At 33.8% G+C, this 25,468-nt stretch overlaps 1 protein-coding gene across 1 annotated transcript in view; it reads left to right on the forward strand.

Moving 5' to 3' along the window:
• RYR3 (ryanodine receptor 3) overlaps window positions 1-25,468 on the forward strand; it is a 243,221-nt gene that overhangs the window by 46,290 nt on the left and 171,463 nt on the right. Inside the window, exons 4-7 of the mRNA XM_080595279.1 lie at window positions 11,490-11,609; window positions 16,238-16,345; window positions 24,296-24,367; window positions 25,366-25,444. Of these exons, the coding sequence (XP_080451405.1) occupies window positions 11,490-11,609; window positions 16,238-16,345; window positions 24,296-24,367; window positions 25,366-25,444 (379 nt within the window). The remainder of the gene's footprint in view (window positions 1-11,489; window positions 11,610-16,237; window positions 16,346-24,295; window positions 24,368-25,365; window positions 25,445-25,468) is intronic.

Genomic DNA, 25,468 nt, shown 5'->3' on the forward strand with positions numbered 1-25,468 from the left:
ATTGCTGTCTAATGACTTGCTTATTCTGCCTTGCTGATGACCTGATATAAGATATGGAAGTATGTTCCAGAGTTGAGATTAGGCTTTGATCCAGCCACTGCTGAAGGAGTAGACTGACAACGGAAACCCCAACTCTATTTATAAACTCTCCTGAGAACCATCAGATGGTGTTGTGTGAATTTCCATCAAATAACTGCTGTCATCGTAAGGATCCATTTGCAGTGAACTGACTGTGTTTATTGGGGGAAATTCATGTACTTACTGGGGGAGGAAAGGCCTTGGTATGTTACTACCAAATAAATAAAGGCTTTTAATTTATAAGAAACATGTTAAAAACAACTGGTTACAAGTATTGGAAGTCTTCCCACCTCTCCACTACCACCATATATTTAAGGCCTGCCCTGGATATTGTTTTTGTTAATTTGTTTCTGATTTTATGATGATATACAACATGACAGTTGTGTCTAAGTACACTTTTGTTTTAGATCTTAACACATACTGTTTGCCAGAAGATTTGTGTACATTTAAAGCAAAGGAAAGCCTACTGTGATATATTCATGTGACCTCTTCCTAATTCAACTGCATGACTGATGTCTATATTTTGGGACCAAAATATTTGTGTAGCATGTGCTTCTGCATGGCGATCCTAAAGCAAACTTAATCAGATTGCAGTGGAGTTGTATAAACTTTCCACATTGAAAGAATGAAGAACATTACACGAACCTTTCTTGTTTCATAAGCGTACCCTGATGTTAAGCTTGTCTTTGGTGCTTGAGTATATGTTTTAGTAAACAGTATTTCTAATATTAGCTTATGTAGTAAATAAATGAAAATTTATTGGAAAATGGTTCTTCAATATCTCAAGTGGATAGTGAGGAAAAAGTACACTCGAGACTTCTACAGAAGAGTTGTCTCCTTTTGGTAGTATAGCAGAATATAACCACTGTAACTTGTGGAACAAAATTGGGAGTTTGGAAAACAGGTAACATCTGCTTTACTGGCATGTATGTGAGAGAAAAAATACAAATGCTTCCATGACTGGCAATGTTGGAAAGTGATATTCAGCATACGCTGTAACATGCATTTCTTCCACTTTTAAGTAACTGAATTTCTTCTTATTTTTTCTAATGCATAACCACTAAAGTGAAATAATCCACTTAATTGGAAAAGTATGTGAGGCACGCTGTCTGAAATGTAAACACAACATCCAAATGGATAATGTTGATATTAGCAGCAAAGCTGAAAAAAGGAAACAGGAGAATATTGTATCATTAATTTTGTAACTATGAATCAAATTCTGGTAAGGACCATTAGAAAGTAATTGGTAAAAGTAAAGTTTATTATGTTCTTGAATAGTTGTTAGTTTTCCACTTTGAGGCAGATATGAAAGAATTCCTATATGCAATGAATCTGCAACAGAAACTGTATAGAAATACTACAGTATTTTAACTAGGAAAAATATATATCTATATTCATGAGGGAGGAGGATGCAAATATTCTGCTTTCAGTAAGCTTCTATAGAGCGTAGAGTTGTTGTTGGAGCAATATCAGAAAAGAAACAGTTTGCATATAGTAACACATTCATTCCCCCAAATATATATTTTTTGCATATCTTTGTGAAATCTCCAACCTAGACTTTTTGGGAGATCATAGAATTGTTTGGGTTGAAAGGGACCTTAAAGATCATCTAATTCCACCACCACTACCACCTCCCGCACCGGGGAAATACATGTTCTACCAAGTGAGGTTGCCCAAAGCTGCATCCAACCTGGCCTTGAACATTTGCAGGGATGGGGCATCCACAGTTTCTCTGGGCAACCTGCTCCAGTGCTTCACCACCCTCACAGTAAATAATTTCTTCCTTACGTAATCTAAACCTACCCACTTTTATTTTAATGCTGTTACACCTTGTCTTATCATTACACCCACTGATGAAGTTGCTGTCTTCATTCTTCATCTTTCTTGTAGGCCACCTTTAAGTACTGGAAGGCTGTTACAAGGTCTCCCTGGAGCCTTCTCTTCTCTAGGCTAAATATCCCAACTTCCTCAGCCTTTCTTTATGGGAGAGGTGCTCCAGCCCTCTGATCATCCTTGTGGCCCTCTTGTCTTTCTTACAGTAGGGACTCTAGAGCTGAACACGGCACACCAGGTGCGCTCTCATGACAGTGGAGTAGAGTGAGAGAATCACCTCCTTAGATCTGGTAGCTACAGTTTTGATGCAGCCCAGGCTGTGGGGCAAGTTGGCTTTGTGGGCAGCAAGCGTGTATTGCTGGCTCACATGAAGCTTTTCATCTACCAACATCCATGAGTCCTTTTTCTCAGGGCTGCTTTTAAGCCACTCATGCCACAGTCTGTATTTGTGCTTGGGATTCCCCTAGCCCAGATGCAGGACCTTGTACTTGGCCTGATGGAGTTTCATGAGGTTCAGAGGGGCCTGCCTCTCAAGCCTGTCCAGGTCCCTCTGGGTGCCATTGTTTCCTTCCGGCACGTCACTCATACCACACAGCTTGGTGTCATTGCGAAACTTGCTGAGGGTGCACTTGATCCCACTGTCCCATTTCACTGACAAAGATGTCAAACGAAGCTGATGTTAAACATGTCCACACAGCAAAGAGATAAGTAGGTCCCAGTACTGACCTGTGAGGAATACCACTCACCACTGATCTCCACTTGGATATTGAGTCATTGACTGCAACTCTTCGAGTGCAACCATTCAGCCAATTCCTTATTCACTGAGTGGTCCATCCATTAGATCCATGTCTCCGATTTGGAGACAAGGTTGTTGTGCAGGACAGCATCAAATGCTGAAGAATCTAACTTCTTTGTGTATGTTTACCAAACTATTATTTTTAATTACAGGAAAATTACACTGTTTTCCCAATGCAGGAAACTAAAATGTAGGGTTTTAATTGGATGGCAAGCAAATACAATAAGTTACTTTTCTAGATCATAACCTCCAAAACAAAGTAAAACTTACTGAAAGATGCTTTTCATGTTTATGAACTAATTAATTAGGAAACCTCAAGAGATAGGATTCTGTTGCCTTGGTAAAAAATAATTTTAATGACCAAGATTTTTCAGATCCTTCATCTCAAATATAAAAGCAGTAACAGTAATAAAAAGCTGTACCAGAACCGTTTTGTTTTTCAGTTACATGTGAATGAAATTTTCACAATATGCAAGAGAAAAAGTATGCAAGTCTTGACCCCACCAACTGTTGCAACGATAATTATTGATGTAAGAAATCCTAATAATAATATATGAGATTGTAGATTTGAAGTTTTGTTCTTCACAAATACAGAAGTAATAGAATCCTTTAAAGTAGCATTGTATGAAGCATGTATTTTAGAATGAGCAGAATGATTGACTATATCTATTGTGAGGATAGAAACTAATTATGGATGGTTTATTAAAAAAAACGATCTTTTTATTTGAGAGAAATGCATAAATAACTGATTTTATAACTTCTATACTAATATTGAGGGAGCGTCTGTGCGTTTCATTGACTTGCCAACTTGAGTCATCATTCTTCATTTGCCTTTTGCAAACCTAAGGGTTTGTGTTGTGGAATTCAGTATGCATTGTTAATCTTATAGGAGAAGGAGTTAAATTCTGTGTAGCAAGGTGACTTATCACTCTCAGAAAAAGAAAATACTGTGAGATTGAGTGAAAAAATACTTTGACTACTAATTTAATTCTACAGCTTTCACTATCTTTAGGTGATTTCAAAGCTGCTCCTTGCAAAACTGTTTTTGAACTTGAAATGTCTAACCTACAGCTTTTGTTAAAGCTGGTTTTAGTTACCCAGGATGAAGATGCATGTTGAATATAAAAACCCGTCTATGATACTTTTTAAAGTAATATTTAAATGCTTTATATAATTTTAATGGACATAATTCCTGCTATTTTTAAGCAATTATTTCCTACATTTAAGTGAATTGGCAATACTTTTTCAAAAAGAAAAAGTATGATTCCTTACATAAATTTTAGCATTTGTGATTCTACTGATGTAACGTAGTTTTATGTAGTTTACAATATTATACATGAAAATAGAAACAGACTCAAATTTTTTTTCCACCATTTTTGGGTCATACTAAAACTGTTTTGAAGTAAAATATATCTTTTTATCAGAGTTGCACCTTTTTATTATAATATTGTGGTATAGACGAAAAATGCTGTGCAAAAAGTATTTATTTTGTGCTATAGATCTTGAAATCTCTAATTAGAAACCAAATTTTAGGAGGCCAAGTATGAAATATTTACACCTGGAAGCATCAGGATTAATTTATCTGCAAATGTCTTGACAGGCTCTTTATGATGATGTGACATGCATAAGGGTTCACTGAATAGCTTTTCTGTAAGTAGATATGTAGATGCCAAGAAAAGATACTCACCAAGCAAAATGTAGATTTACTACTTATTTTGAAGCTATTGCATTTTATGCCGAAGTCAGAGTGTAATTATTCATAGCCTTTTGGTAATTATTTAATTGTGTTACAAAACATAAGCTGATGAGTAGCAATTCTCTTTCAATAGTTATTTTCCATTAGTATTGCGTAAACTTCTAGTTATTGTTCATTCTTACCAGTCTCTCCTAAAGTGGCTAATTTCTGCATATTTTCTACCTAAATGCATGTTCTAAAGCAGAATTTTATTATCATTACTCTAACTGAGGAGTATTCTTAGGTTTGACTTTGTGGTATCTCTTCTGTAGGGAGTTATATCAATTTGCTACAATGTGATATGCTTTTATCTTTCAGTATTAAACAGAGCACCAATGTGGAAATAATGTGATTTGAAATTTGGAAAGCCTTGTTTCATGTGTGCTTAAGTACTATAGGGATAAAATTATATAAATAAAACATATTCCAAATAAGGTAGTGAGATGACAGAATAGTAAAATATATTTTCTCTTCTGGCCTTTTCCTTCAGGTTGTGATGCCAATATGAAAACATATATATGTAAGGAACAGCAGGCAAGATTAGCTTTTTGAGTCAGGATCAACTCAGCATAATGGTCTTTGGTAGAACTAGGTTGTGGACTCCAACAAACATTGCAAAAATGTTCTAGCATACAGTAGACATGAAGGACTATATAACAATTATAGGATCTTAGAAAAGCAGAGCCTCGATAGGCATATATGCCCTTATCCAAGAAAAGATTGACTGTACCCATGCAACAGTGCATCCATGGATGTTGACATAACCTGTTTTTAAAGATGAGGTAATGCAGGCTCGACAGCCTACACAGAGTCAGTTTTAGTGCTTTGCTCTTCTTACCATTGGGAGGAAAAAAAAGAAACCCTTTACCAGTACCCATCCTGAATCTTGCTACAGTATTTCATACTACTAGTACTGTCTGTTACACATGGGAAACATGTATTCCCTATGATTGCAGAGCAGCTTTTTCTGTATGTTTAAAAACTGTTTATTGTGCCCCTAATTAATTTCCTTTTATTTCACTAAACCACAGAATCACTGAGGTTGCAAGGAAACTCTAGAGCAGGTTATGCATAACATTGACCAGTTGGATTTTTAAGTATCTCCAAAGATGGATACTCTATAACCAATCTGGGCAACCTGCTCCAGTGTTTGAGTATGCTCATCCTAATATTTAAAATAAATAAAAATTAAATGGAATTTAAACAGTCTGTTGTGGTGTGGGAACTTGGTAATATTAAATGGAGCTAGTAGGAACTGGGCTCAAAACAAACATGATTTTTTTTTTATTTTTTTTTTCCTGTAGCTGAACTGTATCGTTGCAGTGCACAGGAGGCTGTGAGTTCAAATTGCCCAGGGCAATACTTGTTCAAGCTCTGTTTCGAAAATAGAGATACTCTTTTTTTCTTCTCAGTTAGAAGAAATTTTTGTGACAATAACCATGCACTGAATCTGTGCATTTTGGACAAAGTTCTGCAGAAAATACAAGTGCTTGGAGACAACTTTGCAGTGAGACCATTCCTCTTGTGAAAGGAAGTGTTGTGCATCAACAAATTTACCAACTTCATCTTTGGTAGTGGTTAGATCATTGTCAACTCTGCCTGCGATTCCTTACTTGTTGAGAAGACTGCAGCACCTTTAAAAGGAAATATCTGGTGAATTTTACATATTCTACAAGATCATTCTAGAAAACTTGAAAGGAATGCGGTCCTGTGGGAGAACAGTTTTTAAAGCTAGTGCTCAAATGTTAGTCTGCATTTTTGTTTGCATCTGTGTTTTGTGATACAGTAAGATACATACATGAGTAAGGTGGTATCCATCAAATTGGGAAGACGGCCATGGATTTTTATTTTGTACATTTCTTTGCAAGGATGATATTTAATCAGCAAGTGTAACCATATGATGGTAGTTAGGGCTGTGAAGTGCATTAACTTGATGTGCTTTCTTGTGTTACCATGTAAAAGAGGAGCTCAGATTTTTTATTTTTTATTTTTAATTATAATCTGTTAAATAGTAATATACAGTTCTTCATGGAAAGTATATATTATAAGATAAAACTTCTCCATAGTTTTACACTGTTCTTTCAACCACGCCAGTTTTACATTTAAGTTAGTGGTTCATGTGCAAGTACTTGCATGTTTATGTGCAACTGTGAGTAAAATACAAGCAAAATACGCATGCCTCTTTCAGGAACAGCTTTGCTGTTTAACCTGTCGATTGTAGTAAGCAGCTGATTGTGTGTCTTACTGGAGTTTTCAGTGTCATGTCAATTTTATCAGTTCATTTTCAGTACTGAGTATAATAGAGAATAGAGATTGAATCAGGTACATGTTGAATCGTTTGGTAACAAGCTAAATACAGGAAGTCATTTTCCAGCAAAATTTGTACATTTTATACATATATATAAATGTGCCTTTGTATATTTAATGTATTGATGGCTTTGTGATTCTTAATATGACTTAATACAAAGCATACAGAAGTTTACTGTTGAATACAATTTCTATACAGACTTAAGTGTATTGTCTAAATGATTATAATTCTTAATCCTGGGATGTATATGTAACAGATGAAGAAACAATTCCTTTAGCTGTTGAGATCCTGAGTTGAAAAACCGTTGAACTAAGCTGAAACAAGATCATGCCTAGAATGCATTGTTTCACCTTGATTACTGAATCACTTTGCAGGAAGTCAAGTCATTGATTAAGTAAAATCAATATTGTATAAGTTTTGGCTTACGATGGCAGTGGTAAGTTTATTTAATTGTTTAAAACAATTTAAGTTTACCATTATTATGAAATCTGAGGAGGAAAGATAACTTGAAGACTAAGCCTAAATACTGTCTGGTAATGAACGGTTGAGCTGTGGTTCATTAAAAAAACTCTTTTTTTAATTAGGTGGATTTCATGCTTCTTAATGTTTTGCTGCTGAACAGTTTTCAATTAAAGAAATTGTTTAATATTAGACATACTTTTGCAAGGAAGTGAAGTTCTGTTTTGGTAAGGATTTCCATCTTCAAAGCAGAAGATACTGAATTGACTGACTGTCATTCAGAAGTACGTTTATTTCTCAGATATAATAACTCAACCTATGCAGATGTTACTATGTAGTACAAAATCAGATTGCGTCTTCAGCTCTGACCAAAGCGAATAAAAATTTATGGTTTCAGTACGAACAATTATGTAGTTACATTAAAAAAAAAAAAAAAGAGAGAGAAAACATCTCCAAAGCTTTCTTCTTTTTGCAAAATTCCTGTATTTGTATAAATAGGTGAATAATATGTGACGGAACTATGACACATTAGCTAGATGAAACTCAGTAGATCCTGCAGAATTTCAGGCTACCTGAAATGTATTTTAGTAACATCAGTACGTTTGTATGTATAAATATTCTTACAATTGTTTGTTGTTTTTTTTTTAAGCTGAAGGTTTCAGTTGTTCTCCATCACGTTGCTAAAGGACTGATTCATGAAACTTAACCAGGAGAAAGGAGTAATTTTGATTTTCTCTTCATTAAAAAAAAAAAAAAAGTTAAAAATTGCAATTTGTCTCTATTCCTGAATAGATATGATTATGGTAGTACACAATCTATCTCAAGGTTAACTGTATAATTATTAATGTTACTGGTGGAAACCAGTTATTGTTACTCTACACTTAGAATGTGCGTAGCCTTTGAGAAATAATAGGGATGGTCATTTCTTGAGCAATGCCTAGTGGTATGCAAATTTATTATTTATCCATGCACTCATTAAATCGTGGAAGTATTTTGATCAACCTGAAATTATGCCTCCCTCCCCCTGCCATGACTCCCGTTTGCTTACTGAAACACCTCTAGTGAGGTGGTGAGGTGTTGTACAATTGCTTACAGAGGTGCTTTCCAGCCTATCAATCGATATGCTCTAAAAGTGTGTTATTATTTAAAAAATAATAAATAAAATAATAAATAAATAAGTGAAAGTCTGAGCTTTTAGATGAGAAAGGTAACATTTAAAAGACAAACACGTGCAGTTATATATCCCTTTCCTCTATTTTTGGTCAGTGTATAAATTTTCTTGACAAACTGGATCTCAAGGAAGTTGCATGGGGTTTGTTTTGCTTTTGCTTTGCTTTACTTTTGTTTATCTTTGAGATTTTGCTGTATATAATTTAATACCACATCACTACTCATCACATGATTCTCTGCATCTCATTGGGTTTGCAGGCTTAATCGTTTTCATACTGAAAAAGGTATATTGAAATAAATATATTAAATTCTTTGTAAGAGAAATAAAGGTCAAGGTTAAATGGCTCTGGCACCACGTGTATTTAAAAATAAGGAGAAGAAGAAAATGAGTTTACCAGGAAAAAAATTTAAAGTACCAGAATTTGTTTGAGAGAAGTCTCAAGAAGCTGGTACAATTTCATTATAGGATGATAACTCCAACACTAATTTCTGTTTAACGTCTTCAGGCCAGAAAAGCAATTTCAGACCTCAACTAGAACGATCTTACTTCAGTAAGTTTACTATAATATCGAATCATCTTAACAGCAGGTCGTTGTCTTACTTCTAGATTATATAGATTCCACCGGTTCCTTATGTTCAGTTCACCTGTGCCTGAATAATAAACTCTTGAAAACTCTACTCTAAAACTGTCTGAAATTGCCATCAGTATTGAAGTTGTTCATCCTGTGTAGTGATACTTTTATCAACCAATGCATTTGCAAGTGAAAGGGGACGTTGGGGATCTAGGGGAATAATGTAAAACATTGATGTTGGATGTTGCGTATGATCCTTCAGATATTATCAGTATTTTAGTATCATGGCATTTAATGATCAGTAAGGACTTTGTGAAGCCAGTGTAAATTCTAAAAATTGTTATTTTTTGCATTCTAGAAAATTAAAATATCAATTTCATTTTTGCTAGAAACTTTTGGCATTTTTATGTGCATGTGTTTGAAAAGAAAATAGTATATTTTAGTTATGTATTTTAATTAAGTTTGTATCTATGTTGTCTGAAGGCATCGTTTTATTTTTTAGAAGAATGAATTTCAGTAGATACTGTGTATATGCATGTGTGTGGAGTGATGAATACTTGAATGTGGTAGGGAGAATAAATACAATTGCAGCTATATATAAGTAATTTAATGTAATACACTAATAAGTGCAAACTAGGGGACAGTCTCAATTACACTCTAAATCTCGGTATTTATAAATTCATGTTTTAGTATTTTATTCTTTTCAAATCTCTGAAATATGTATATTCAAAGGTTGATAAAGAAACCAGATGATGAAAAATTATCTATCCTTTTATCTTATACTTTGTTCTTATCCCCCCCCAATAGATATTCTAATTTCAAGTGTTAAAAATTCATGAACAAAGGAAAGTAGTAATAAGTGCTTAAGTTTACTATGTATATTTTCCAGCTCATTATACAGAACTTTAAAAAACAGCAAGGTTTTTACTAATAAGTTTGAAATATGAAATAATTTCAATGAAATATGAAATATTTCAAACGAATAAGTTTGAAATAATTTCAGAGAACACTTTACAGAAATTGAAGCAGAAACAGCAGGGGGAAAAAATGTTCAGCATTAATTAGGTAATTTGTTTTACATCCTGCTTCACTATAGATGTTTGATTTTTTTTATATATAAAATTCATGAATTCACATATTGTACTGTTAAAAATTTTAGATAAGGAAACACTGTCTGTAACTGCTGATTGGTTAGTTTTAAATATAATAGCTATACATGGTAGTAGTAGTAAGTAGGCAGTGAAACACCACCTGAAAGAAAGCCATGTAACTTTCTCACACTTGGGAAACCACACAAGTGAAAAAAAAGCTTCTGAATTCCCATTTTAAAGGATACTTCACTTAATTCCTTTGGTGAAATTTACTTCTGTCTCTTCCAGCTTTTATTTCAAGTGTCAGTAGCTGTGCTCCTGTCATACTATTTGAGCTGCATAATGGACTGGAAAAAGAAGTGCTGATTTTAGAACATAATTGTTCAAGTGATCTCTTAGTTCAGGACAGGCGGCTGTTGTGTATCTGCTTTGACAATAATAATTGACACCAGTGTAGCATAGCTGGTTGGGACACTAACGTATCATGTTGCTCTTACTTTATCAGCTTCCGCCCCCTTAAAAACTTCTAAGGCAGTGTCTTCTGGTGAACAGCTAAATACCTTTGTAAAAATAAGTTCTTCTACCTGCTAGTCTACAAGTGGTGTTACGCTTGATTAGTGGACAAGTAGTGGAAATTTAAATGATTTTTACACAGTGTACACACAGTTGAACACTAAAAATAATCTGGTTTGGCATGTTTATATCAAGTTTAGTATCACATGTTAAGAGGTGGATAAGGGCTTGGCACTTTATAAGTAAGTGTCTCTGGCACTGCATTATGTAACAATTTGTAAAAGAACTTTCAGTATAACTAGGATAACTAAATAAGACAGTTTTGCCTCACTTTCCCACAGTTGTCTTGTTTTTGGAATATGTCTTTTGAGGAGCAAATTCTTATAACTTATTCAAACAGTCACTTGAAAAATGCCTCTTGGATCTTTGGTTGTAGAAAGTTTCAAAATTAAATGAGACTAAAAATTAAGGTTGTGCATCAGAGGGCTTACATTGGAGGCATACTGTGCTAACAAAAGAAATTAAATTATGTGTAGATTACTGTTGCTTGCAAGATCAGAGTCATAGATTTTTACTGTAAAAACTAATCCTGTTTTATAGAGTATCACTGAGTAGTGGCATACTTCCATTTTTTTTTGACACCGTAGCTAGTCACTGCTAAGGCTACTGAGGAGCACAGCACTTGTCAAAGTCCTGGAGATGATATGTATTGTGTGTCACTTTGATGCAGTCTTGAATACAAATCTATACATGCACATCTGTAAACATACACGTCAACATAATCTATATATATGTACATGATAACAATTATAGGAATATAAGAAATGTCCTTTTCAGCAGATTCCAGTGTTCCATTTTTTTAGCACTATAGTGTGTATGCAATTTCTGATTATTTACTTTCCTTTCTTCTTTCTTCTACTTTGCTTTGTGACAGGATGACGAAGTAGTACTTCAGTGTGTTGCCAGCGTTCACAAAGAACAAAGGAAGTTTTGCTTGGCAGCTGAGGGACTTGGGAATCGCCTGTGCTTTTTGGAACCAACATCAGAAGCTAAAGTAAGAAGTAGATGCTCTCAGCTGGTGTAATCGGTCAATGAATGTTAACCTACTTACTATCGTGAATACATATAATTGTGGTTTCTTTAATGTGGTGCTAGATGTGCTTTTTGTATGCTTCTCCTTCTGTGACTGCAACATGAGATTTCTTAAAGATTCTAAATATACTTTGAGGCATACTTATTTATTAACAGTCAAAAGCCAGTACTCTAACTTAACTCTGTACCTGAAATGCTTCATATTTTCAAGATTATGTCTCCAGACTGTTAATAAGATCTAAGTTCACTTAAAAGCTTCTTCCTATCACTGCTGAAGTTTCAAATATCTTGGTGTGCAGGACTGATACTTCCAGAAGTACTGTCAATTGTTAGTTACTGACATTAAGTGTTGCTTCTAACCAGGTTGATTAAGCAGAAAGTTGGGAGTTCTGAGGGCAGGATTATTAAATATTCAGAAGTTTTAAAGATAAGTGTCAAAAGGAAGAAAAGAAGCTAGAGAGTTATGAAGAAAAAAAATAGAGTAGGAAGACGAGCTTGACAGGAGAAAGGAGACAGGAAACTTGAGACTTGTACTAAAGCAGAATGTTAAGAATGAAGGCAAATGCAGGACTTACTCCCTCTCTTCTATTTTCTCCCTGCATCCTTTTCTTTTTCTTTATTTTTGTGTCTTTATTTCTGTTCTTTTCTTCCTGATCATTTAATTCTCCTGATTTTTAGCGGGATTGCTGTATCTTTCCTATTGAAATATTACTGTGTGGTCCTATTTTTAGTCTAGATATTATGACCGTGTTAAATCCACAGTGTTTGTTTATGCAGTATAAGAGGCTCTTGTTCATCTCAAACATGAAAAGTCATGCTACTTCTAAATCTGCATTAAATTGCATTCCAAGAGCTTAGCAATGATAATTTATCTCCTGTATACTTTAAAAATCCCAATAATCCTTTCACATGCTTAAGTTAAAGCATTTAGTTTTCACATATGTATTTTCAACTATTGTCTTAAAATTTTTCAACAATGATTGGGAATTGTTTATTAATTGACAGCTCAACTACAGTGTGGTATATCTATTACTGATGGTCTCAATATGTAAGATAGTGTTTTTCCTCATCCTAGTCTAAGGAAAGGAGGAACGGTATATGTGACTGTAGAATTTTGTAGAACTGTTGTGGTTTAACCCGGCTGGCAGCTAAACACCACACAGCCGTTCGCTCACCCTCCCCCCTCCCTCTCTGGGATGGGGGAGAGAAACGGGAAAGTGAAGCCTGTGAGTTGAGATAAAGACAGTTTATTAAGACAGGAAAATAATAATAACAATAATAATAATAATAGTGATAATGGTAATAGTATTAACAATAATAATGTGTAAGAAAACAAGTGATGCACAATGCAATTGCTCACCACCCGCTGACCGATGCCCAGCCTATCCCCGAGCAGCCGGCCCCCCCACCCCGGCCAGCCACCCCTATATATTGTTTAGCATGACGCCAGATGGTATGGAATACCCCTTTGGCCAGTTTGGGTCAGCTGTCCTGGGTCTGTCCCCTCCCAGCTCCTGCTGCACCCCCAGCCTGCTCGCTGGCAGGACAGAGCGAGAAGCCGAAAAGTCCTTGGCCTGGTGTAAACACTGCTCTGCAACAATTAAAACATCAGCATGTTATCAGCGCTCTTCTCATCCTAATCCAAAACATAGCACCCTACCAGCTACTATGAGCTACTTAACTCTGTCCTAACTGGAACCAGGACAAGAACCTACTTTACTTTTAATGACTTAGTAGCAGATACTACTACAGAAGCTTCTGAAATTAAAATTAAGTTAATGAAGTTAAAATTAAGAGGTTTAGAAAGCATGTAATACAATAATTTTAAAAGAGCTTACCAGGGAGGTTTCTGAACTGCTAGTTATACCTGAGAACAATTAAGAATTTTGGAAAGTTATTTAAATATCTAAATCTGTTTTAAATATAAGTAGAAAGTTGATACAGATGTTTAGAGAGTATGATACGTACAAACAACTCTTAGCGAAGATGTTTCATCAACATTTAGACAAAATTTTGTTTACGAAATAACAAAACTAAAATGACAAACATCCAGTGGACTAAAAATTGTTACTGAATAAATGTGTTTCTGATCAAATCCTTCAGGGTTCTTTTCTCACTGCTATGCTGTTATTTTTCTCAATTAAGATGATTTAAATTTGCGTACATGTTTTTTTCTGATGATGGAAACATTGGGGAACTGGCAATTCATGAAATCATGTCACACACAGGAAGGTCTGCAGTACCTTATGTTTTAATAGAAAGTAGAGGTATATTTCAGTGCTACCAGCATAGAATGTAAAAACTGAATATGTAAATATGTTTACAAAAAGAGGAACTATTCTTGTCAGCTATAAGGAACATGAAGGTCACGGTGGATGTCATGCAGTCATGAGTTTCCTGAGTGATGCTGTGCTCAAGGGGATCTAATATAGTCTTTAGAGGTATCATGAAAAGAAACATGGCAGGAGATGGGAAGTTACACTACCTCTTTAAATTTGTGGGTATTGATTTATTACTTCTGCAGCAATGTTGCTGGAATAGAGAGTCCAGTCATGACATTCAAATTGGTAGGAATGTTAGTAAAATGTCTCCAGGAAGTGCAGTGAGAGTCATGATAGTACATGGAGGACGAATACAGTATGTTTGGATTAAAAAAGGAAATGTGGACACTGCCCATAAGTATCTAAAATGGGAACATAGATAATAGAAGTCTTTTTATTTTAGAAAGCAGAAGTATAATAAGATCCTAAGACTGGAAGTGAGAACCTAGTCCAAATCAGAAGTTAAGAATTCATTCTTAAAATGAATATCCTCCCTGTTAAAACAGTACTGTTTACCTGAGGTAGATTACTCATCCCTGGAAATTGCTTTATAAAGCTGGATAGCATCTACGTATTAAGAAGAAATTGCATTAAATAAGATCCAAGGCATGTTAATCACACTGATAGCTTCTACTAAATTCTCTACTACAGCTGACAACTTTACCATAGCCAAAATCTATTTTAAGTACATGTGACAGTTTCTTCTCTTACTAACTTTGGCCAAATATTGTTAAAACAAGAAAAGAGATGCTTTTCCGTTCAAGTAATTTCTGGAAGAAAGAACAAGATAGGAAAAAAAAAAAAAGTCAGTGTGTCTGTTAATTTTGGAATAAAGAGGTGTAATTTCATGATTTTTATCTGAGTTGTATGTAATCAGAAGATGAAAGTAGCTGAAAGGGAGGGGATACAAGGAAAAGGAAAGTTAATGTCTTTAAAATATTTGTAGAAACATAGAGGAAAAAAAAGGGAGGTTGTATGATTTGTTGACCATAAGCTGTTCTGGTAATTTGTGTGGCATGCTGAAGGGATTCAAGATTACAAAACACTTCTGTTAATTTTTTTTTTTTATAATTCCATAAACAACTTTCATGTTATTTCTTTACAATTTATTAGTAAAAATGGATGTATACAGATGCAGGTAATGAATACTAAAGGAAAAAAAGAAACAAAGCACAGTAGAGATGAATGATGATGAATATTACAGTTTAAGTTTTTCCTATGGGAATTACTGAAATTATGAACTACTTAGTAAGAAATTATTTTTGTACAAAAGATGCAGGGACTCATGTTGCCTCAATAATATACGTTACAATTATGTAAATCTAATCTATGCAATTTCAGTCTCAAGTCTTTGGCTTAAAATTTTTTTCCAAAATGTATTTGAAAACACTGTCAAAAAGAAAAAATGAAGAGATCAAAAGTTAGGAATTCCAATACTATTCTTGATTGTTTGTTAGCTTGCTACAGAGTATTCAGAAAGTTTAGCATTTCACTGTTCCAGTGTTCAACCATGCTCACAGTAAAGAAGTTCTTTTCTCATGTTTAAATAGAATTTCCTGTATTTCAATTCATGTCAATTCCCTTTTGTCTTTTCACTGGCAGCACTGAGGATTTGATTCTTTTTTGTACTGTCCTGTCAGGTGTTTATGTATGTTGATAAGATTCCCCTGAGACTTTTTTTTTGTACATATCTTTTATTGGATGCATCAGTGTTAACAGATTGAAAATAACGCTGTTCTCTTTGAAGTGAATGTAACTTTCATGTTTCAAAAGTAGCAGTCATTATTGATCCAATAATCGAGGAGAAGGTCCCTAAATAGTTTGTATTATTATATCAGAAGATTCTGAATCTTTGACATTTAGTGGCAGCTATAAATATATTCAGAGTTTTAACTTTATACATCAAATAAGATCATACGCTTTCTCTTCTGTTTTGTCAGTGATGTTAGAGAACAAATAAAATGTTCATGAAGTTATTCTAAAAGACAGGAAAGCAATAGTATGTAGAGAGAATTTTTCCACTTTTGAACCTGAGGGTGATTTATTTTACTGTGAGCAGTAGAGCTATAGCAAATATAAAGTTGCTGCAATGACAAATTATGAAGAATGTTTTTGTATTATTTTGATACAATGAGATAGCATGCATCTCAAAAACAAATTGTCACACACAAATACAGATTTTAAAATTAAAACACGTGTTCAAACACTTTTCATCCTGTTTAATCTGGTCTGCTTCTCTGTTCTTATGCTGTTTAATTTAATTTTACAGTATGTTCCTCCGGACCTTTGCATTTGTAATTTTGTACTTGAACAGTCCCTGTCTGTCAGAGCCCTTCAAGAAATGCTGGCCAACACAGGGGATAATGCCAGTGAAGGGGTAAGTAACATCGAAGAATGTTAAATTTCTGAATATGGATTTTTTTTTCTCATTACTTCTCTTGCTTCAGAATTTTTTGGGTGAGGGGATTTGTGTGGTAGCAGATTCTTTAGTTTTTCTGTTTTCTTGGGATGTTACTGCTCCATAACCATAATAAAGTTATTTTTTCTATGGCATTGAGGAGCAGGTGCAGTTAATCTATTGAAATATTTACAAAAAAATAGAAACATGATTCTCAGAGATCATTTATTACCATCAGTTCAAACCTGGCAATTGAAAAATGAACAAAAGAATCCTTGGACTGGGTGACTTTTATGAACCTATGGAGAATATAAGAAGTTTTGTTTGAATCATAAATCATTCCCATAAAAGCATTATTGTATTACAGTGTTATTTATTAATGAGGAAAGCAAAATAATTTTTGTCATCATGATGTAAATAATTCTACCTCATGTCACTGAACTAAGGAAGTATTTCACATATTCATATTTATTTGACTTATCCTTATATGAAATTAACAACTGTGAATTAAGTTCTATCAACAAAAAAAGTGACAAATTTAAATGTTTGATCAGTTCAGAAATAAAAATACATTTATTTATTTATTTATTTATTTTGTAGATGAACAAAACCTAAACTGTTTCGTTGTAACTTTTAGTTACTTAACCCATGGTAAGAAGCAAGAAGTAATGAATAGAAATAGTTATTTAATAATTCTCTACCTTAGGTTTCTTAATTTTTTACTTTATTCTTACAAGCCTACTTACTATAATGCTTACAGAATAGTGTAAGGTGACATTGCAGTATAGTCAGATGTTGTAACTGTGCTTGCATTTCTCATTACCAAACCTTCAACTGCATTATCACTTCAAATCTAAGATATCCTAACGTTCGTAATACCCTAATAAAGAGAACTTCCACACTGATCAGCATGCGCCCCCAAAATAAGTGCACTTTATTGTATGTTATTTATTATTGATCAGGGTATATAAGATATGTATCTTTCATAGAACTTCTAAGCTGTCAGAAGGGAATTATAAGATATTAAGCCTAATTCAATTCTCAGATGCAGTTTTTTTCAGTAATTTGAATGGTCTGCATGCCCACCTGAATAATTTGCTATTTATTCTCCTACCCATGAAAGAAACAAACCTCCTATTGTGAGAAACAATCTGCAGCCAATAACACGGGCTCAGGCGAGAATCTCAGTGAAGCAGCATTTTTATTTGTGATTGCAATGGCGGGTGTCCTGCAAGCAGGAGTGCACAGCAAAAGTTTATCATAACCTTATATCCCCCCTACCCGATGCTTGATTCCTCACCTGTTTCCTCATCGGCTGAGTACTACAGTTTCATAACCTACTCAACGTTTGTTACTATACCATGTATGTACAATTTTATTGGACCAACCTTTAATTTCTCCTTTTCCTCTCATGACTAGAGGGCCTGTGATTTTTTGTTTTTTACTGATTTCACACTGCTTATCCTGTTTTTCTTAGCTATCCTCCTTATTTTGGGACAGTGAGACCTTCCACTGTCCCCTTCTCTACATAACATACTCTCCAATGTTATGCCACTGTTATGCCTGCACAATCACTTTTGAATATGCAAGGTTAGTGGAGTTTTCCACTGCAAAAACAGAACTTCAATTCTCACACTATCTACAGTCTGCTATTTCTGGAATTTTATAGATGTTACACTTGCTGTTGCATCTGTGAATTGCTTATAAGTAGGTAATTTAGGCAAATTGTCTAGTTCTGTATATTTAGGTAGAGCCTGTGTGTCTCTGAAAGGAAATGAAATTGGCCTGTGCTCTCCACTCAGTTTGTCACTGCTCTATTTTAATTCATGAGTATAAGTTTTAGGATTTTGAAATAAAAAGTGGGATCGCATTTATTTTCTCCTATTCTGTGAACAACTGAAATTTGGAAGAAAAAAAATGGAAATGCCACTTCTTAATGTATGGGGTGAAGTATTATTAATGAGTTAATATTAAATAATATTTTACAATGTTTATTTCTTATGACAGGTTCTGCAATCATTGCTTTCTGGCACTGTGAAAGCCACAAAACTTGTGTAAATAAAATTCTGCATTTCACTCAGTTAGGGTTGAATATGATAGTAGTCATATAAATGTCTCTTAAAGTTGACTAAAATCATTTCGAAATTGTTGCAGGCAACCTCAGTGCATTGCTGTTTATTGTACTTTTCAGATTTTTGCTGCGTGATGAGATTATATCAGATCAGCTTGTTGCTGTCTTCTAGAATTCTGTGCTTTAATTGATTTCCCAGCGTAGTCCAAAAAATTGGGTGGGAGAGTTAATTTGATTTCCTTGACTAGTTGTCAAGAATATTGTCCATCTTTCTCTATTCTTTCTAACTTACCTTTATTTTCTTAACATACTGTTGAATTTAATTTTTATTCTCTTGTGAACAGAACATGAAAATACTTTATGCCTTTATTTATTTTATGAGACTAGATGGCAACTAATTATTATGCAAATAATCTGCCAAGCTAGATAGTCTGTCACATTTTATTTTATGAGGAATCAGAAAACTCATATTCTCTTCAAGTTGTAATTTTTGTTGTTCTTGCACACAGAATAAAGACTATGTCATTATAGGTAGAAGGTAAAACGGATGTCTGAGGAAGAAATAAACCACACAAGTGATCTCAGTGTCATCTTAGGAAATGTGTTTAAATATAACATTTAATTTTTTGTTGTTTTTTGAATACAAATTTATGCTGAATTTATTTCACAATGAGAAATTTCTTTTGTTTTCTTACTGAAATTCATATACTGTGCATGCAGTATCTGGAAAGGATGAGAATTTTATAATTCAAGATCATAGACTATGTAAATGGCTCCTAGGAAAGAGAACCAGAAAGGTGTTTTATTTACTTGAGGGTGATTTTCTTTTGAATGTCATAACTGTACAGAAGTGGTATGTTCAGTGTGTAGGAAGGATAAAAACTTAGTTGTTGAAAAAATATATTTTTCAAAAAGTGGTAAATAAAAGGGGTCAAATATATAACTTAATTTAAAAAAATATATCATATGAAATCAAACAATTATCCTAAGCTTTATATCATCCCAAAGAAACTGTCTAACAGTAATGATAGAACATGCATTTTTTTTTAAATTTTATTAATTGCTGCAAGCATCCAAGCTGAGCTGTGGAGTCTTATCTTTCTGAAGGAGTGAGTTTCATTTTGCTTCTCAATTGGCTTCTCAAGTATATAAAATTATAAAGATTTTTAGAATGCTTCTGGATTGAAACTCATGATCTCATGCAGATCAGTAAATATTCAATGACTCTAAACTGTTGGGTTTGTTCTTATCTGAATAAAAGGTTGTTATTTAAGAATGATTGACCAGAAAACTTGAAACTTTGCAGTTTTATGTTTTCATGATTTTATAATTTTATCCTTACTATCTGCCTTTCATGCTAAGTCTTTCCCCACTCCCCTCACCCCCCGGTCTGTAAGTTTGTTTCTATTGTACTTTATGTGTGGAACTCAAATCAGTTCAATTAGTAGGTGTATATATATGCAGGTCTTGTAGCCAGAAGGTATGTAAACTGTAGATTCATATAGAAATGCATGTATACACACAGAGCGAGCATTTCTACTGCCTATTTTACACTATTTTAATCCTCTAAGTTAGGCACAATTCAGAAGACTAAAATCATGAGCCGCATTTTGTATTATAATCAATGGATGGTGGTATTGTGAGGGATTTTATACATAGTGAACTTTTGCGTAGTATACATTGTGGAATAATGTGATGTAAACTAAACTTTCAATAGATACATTACTCATGAAGGCAGGTAATGAGCTATCCATATTATTCAGAACAAGTATCCCTCCAAAGAACATGTGCCAGGAAGACGTCAGATCTTGTTCCTGTACCACAATTTTTACAGAAATGCTGTTTTACCAGTGCAGTAGAAATTTCAACTAAGCTGAAAGGTGGTGCTCTCCATGGGCTGTGTTGCTGGTGTCAGAATAATAAATTGGTAATCACAATGGGAGGAAAATAGTCTGTCAGTGCCTTCCAAGCTTTGGGCTTCTGAGGCCAGTGTTGTATAAACATTTTTGCAGAACAAGCATCCCCTTTTCTCCCATTAACACACAGGTTAGAAAGACACAAAGAAGACTAATTATAAGCTACTAGTTCTATTTTCAAACATCCTGATCAGTCAGATGTCCCATGAATTAATTTATTTATGTGAAGATTAGGTCAGTAATTTATGGAAAATCTAAAATACCCAGTAGGGAGAAATCTAAAGGAGATTAATGTACAGTTTATATTAAAAATCCTGTAATTCAGTGTGCTTATTTCATGTCACAGTATCAGTCATTCTTACAGAGGAAAAATCAATACCATAATATCAGCTTATTAGCTCCACAACTTCTAAAAAGAAATTTTCTTATTAGTTGAGAGAATTGTTGCAGATTTTTATACATTTAATACTCAAAACATAATCTTTAATGATTGTAGTCCAGTAGGCTTCCATCAGGTGATCAGTGTTGTTTCAAAAAGTAAGATTGATTTAGTCACTTTCAGGACTCCTCAGCAATATCACAATTCTTAGTTTTTCCAAAATATTCACCCAAAAACTTAGCAAAAATATTTAATTTACTAACTAGTAGTATATAAGTATTTATAAATAAAATAGAAAATGTGGTCTCTTGTGCCATGTTTCTTTCAAAATAATTTTGCCCTCTATTGCTTTTGAAACTGGGTACCATCCGTTGGGAAAATTGTAATAGAAACACAGAAGTTCATATAAATACCAAGGATGACATAAAAGATGAAAGCTTAAACAATAATGCAAAAAACTTCCTTTCTATGAGAAGGATTTGCTACATTTTGTGGAGGTGGACTCCAGCTTTTGTCAACGAGCTGTTGCAAAAATGGGCAGGTTATTTTTTAAGTTACAATTAACTGATACTGTTTTGAGACATATATCATAAATATCAGTCAAGTTAAATATTTTGTATTATAAGGCACTATGTTTAGCACAGGGAAAGCAAATTGATATGGTAATAAGCAATTTCTAAAACAGATCTCAGAAAAAAGTTATTTCTGAATGAATAGTACAATTTGCTGTCAGGTCATAATTTAGGGAATGTAGGGAAAAATGACAGCATGTAATGTAGGAATGAATATCTTAAAATGTTAATTTGCATTCTGTTTTCAATACAAAGGCATTGCTAAGGATAAAGGTTGGCCTCTCATAATGAGTGCTAAACTTTTATTGGTTCCACCTGTTTATCATTGCATTGAAAGGTTTGCTTTCCATATTAAATTTAGTTTGGAATAAAGTTTTGTTTTTAGTTTCAGATTTTCTGGAGAAAAAACATAGCTTTTTTGATTTATTTATATGTTTAATTTTGAGTTGGCCTTACAAGTGATTCATTTAAAAGCTTTCAGTAAAAAATAGCATGAGACATTTTATTTCCTTAACTTGGTATGTGTATATTTGTTACAAATTGATGAGAAATTTTTCTCTAATAACCTACTTGTAATTACAGATGGTTTTGCTGTTATTAATTTCTGATCAGTCTTCTGTAATGACATCCCAAACTATTATGTGTTCTCTGAATGACCAGCAGTAACTATCGTATATTTAGCTCCATTTTTTTCCCCAGTAATCTAATACATTTTCTGTGAGGGTCCACAAGTTATTCTCCAGGAGTCCAGATTCTTAGTTTGCTGTAGGATATACTAAGAAATTTTATATAATTATATGCTTCACATAGTGAAACAGAATATGTACTTTACCATATAATTCTGAGAAATCTCTCGATTAACTGCATAAATTACATAAGATTGTATTAACTGTTAACAGCTTTAAACTTAAGTTTCATGATGACCAGGTCACAAATCCTCATTTCCTAACATCTTTGTGATTAGCTAAAAAAAGAAAAACAAAGAGTAGACATGAGATTTTCTTTATTTTATTGCAGTTGTAATAAAAGACCTCTGCTGAACTGCTTCTTGATTTTTATTGCTTCTGTTTGGATAAATAGTATTTCAGCTTTATTCCTTTGAATTAGTATTAAACATTCTATAAATTGAGCTAAAGATTATAATAGTTTCTTCAGCCTGATATCTTGTAAGTTAGGGTTCTGTAGAACACGAGTTGAATACAGCTTCTAATACTAATTAATAATTTAACTAATGTCTTCTCCACAGAGTGCAAAATCATTTGTCTACACATGTATAAACATTGTTTGAGTTCCAGAAACTACCTTTAATTATATTGGTCCCCTTTACATGAATCCTAGGAAAAGAACTGACTTCAAAAGCAGTTCTTTCTAGCATGTAACATACTAGAGACAATTAATGTTCTCTAGTTATATTTTGTGGAATCATCTTTCGTATTTAATGATTACATAAATAGACCTGAAACAAGAACAGTAAATGATTTTCTAATGAAAAATAAAAATAAAAATTCTGTGTGTATGTGTGAGCAACCTAGAAATTGTGTGAGACGTTAAACATTCTTAAATCAGTACTTTCTAACTTGCTATCCAGGATCCTGATGTTTGACCTTTCATTATTACTCAGGACTTAGCTCACACAAATGTTATGATCTGGACTGAGAGATGAAAAATGAAATATAATGTTAGCCACCATAGTAGTATTAGTATTAACATTAGTCTTTGGTTGTGCAAAATTTAGAGATCACATTCCTAAAGTCTTGCTTCATACAATCTGAGATTGTGGATCTAAAAAAAAATAAATCTTAGTTTCAGTGGAAAACACCACAATAAATTGGTAAATTAATCTTTTGGTCATGTTACTTATTCAAATTTGAATTGGCTCGTTACTTATAAATAATTAGCAGATAAGATGTAGATGAAGAAAAAGGCTGAGAGAGGCAGACTTGAAAGCCTATAAAGCTTGATGTCTGTTTTTCAGTAGGTAACTTTCTTTTTAAGATTCTTCCATTGGAATTTATTTTCTTCTGGTGATTGAGAAAGTCTCAGAAGATGTGTATTAAATTCTCTGACTAAAGGAATCATATGGGAAATCCAGTTTTGCCCTCTCTGATCTTGTCATAAATTTCCATATTTGAATCACAGAATCACAGAATCATCTAGGTTGGAAGAGACCTCCAAGATCACCGAGTCCAACCTCTGACCTAACACTAACAAGTCCTTCACTAAACCATATCACTAAGCTCAACATCTAAACGTCTTTTAAAGACCTCCAGGGATGGCGACTCAACCACCTCCCTGGGCAGCCCATTCCAATGCCTAACAACCCTTTCAGTAAAGAAGTTCTTCCTAATATCCAACCTAAACCTCCCCTGGCGCAACTTTAGCCCATTCCCCCTTGTCCTGTCACCAGGCACGTGGGAGAATAGACCAACCCCCACCTCTCTACAGCCTCTTTTAAGGTACCTGTAGAGTGCAAAAATTAATAATCATGCTTGGTTGACATCATGGATGCAGTTGCTGTAATGAATCTAATAAATGCTTGCACTAATCCTAGCAAGTAGATGTCCTTCGTATATACTTAAACTACTTTGGGCAGTAGGTGTGTTTTTCTTCTTTCAGATTGTAATTTATTTGTGTGTACATATACTTATTTTTTATATTTTTTAATGCCTCCGAGAAGTTTATAAAAAAGGTAAGTATTACCTTGTTTCATTTCAAATACTTTTTAAAAATGTTGTGTTTTTATTTAATTGTAATAAAAATTAGGTCACAATAACAGTCTGTGGCCAAGATCATTTATTTTATTGACAGATATTTAGGTGGTGTTGTTACTACTTCATTATTATGATTTTTGCCCAGCATATGCATTTGATAATTTGCTTGAATATTGTTACTTAATACTTAAACTGTAATAACTCTTCACATTGTTATATAAATCTGATTGTAGTGCATACAGTGCATTGGAGTTCTGACCTTTTCTGTCATGTTCTGTAGGCTGCTCAAGGTGGTCACAGAACCCTGCTATATGGTCATGCTATACTACTTCGACATTCGTTCAGTGAAATGGTAAGCAAAAGAGCACTTGCACAGTAATCGGTAGCACAGAACTCATAAGTAAATGTTTTTGAAATCAAAATAAATATATGAATTCAGAACTGTTCTTTATAAATCCTTTTCTACACTAGATTAAAAAAAAAATAATGAATAGCTTATGGTTTCTCAGTGCCATGGAAGTGGCCCTTATGTTTTAAATTCAGATTGTTCAAATCTATTTCACTCAGAAATTTAGCTGAAAAGCTCCTTTATCAATTAATTGTGTCCTTCAGGAATCCATTTCAATGATCATTCTGTTAGCAGGTTGCTGCTATTACAAATGAATTTGTCATGATATGTGTTGATTTTCCATCATATTTCACAAGATTAGTTGTTCCTTTTAGATTAGCATAGTTGCCAGAGCCTGTGTTCAAAAATGTGCTAGCTTGTATAAATGTTGTTTCACTGTGTTGTTCAACTGGAAAATTTTAACTGTTTTGGATCTCTGACTTATACTGCCCATGCAAGTATAACTAATAGAGGTTGAAGAGGTTAGAGGTGAAGAAAGTGTTCTCCCTCATTTTTCTTGTACTAGAAGACTCTACATTAGTCTTTAATCTCTGTTACTTTTGTTTATGAACCATAAAAATTGTGATTGTCTTGACTTACCAGAGTTGTTTGTATTATTACTGCCCTTTGGTATGCTTGATATGTTCTCACACTGCAAACTTATTACAGCAAGGCTATAATAAGATGTTTGCCTGTTCCTATCTCATAAACTCTGTGAAACTTTGAAATGGAAGAGTTCTATTGCACAACACAAATATGTGCAAATTGAAAAAGGATTTGGATGTTTTAAGGAAGTCAGAGAAAGCTTATTTACAAATAACACCATGCTTAACTTCTTTAATTAAAAAAAAAAAAAAGCACAGGCTGATAGTAAGATGGGGTAATGTGAATGTAGTATTAATTTGGCATGTGTGTTAATTTTTGTGTTGATTTTTGTTTTCAATAACTTCACTGTTTTGCAGTATTTGACTTGTTTAACGTCATCAAGATCCCAGACAGATAAACTTGCATTTGATGTGGGACTGAGAGAAAATGCAGCAGGTATGGCAAGTTATTTTTGAAGGA

This window comes from Anser brachyrhynchus, assembly GCF_964034855.1.
Source record: "Anser brachyrhynchus genome assembly, chromosome: 5".
Taxonomy (NCBI): domain Eukaryota; kingdom Metazoa; phylum Chordata; class Aves; order Anseriformes; family Anatidae; genus Anser; species Anser brachyrhynchus.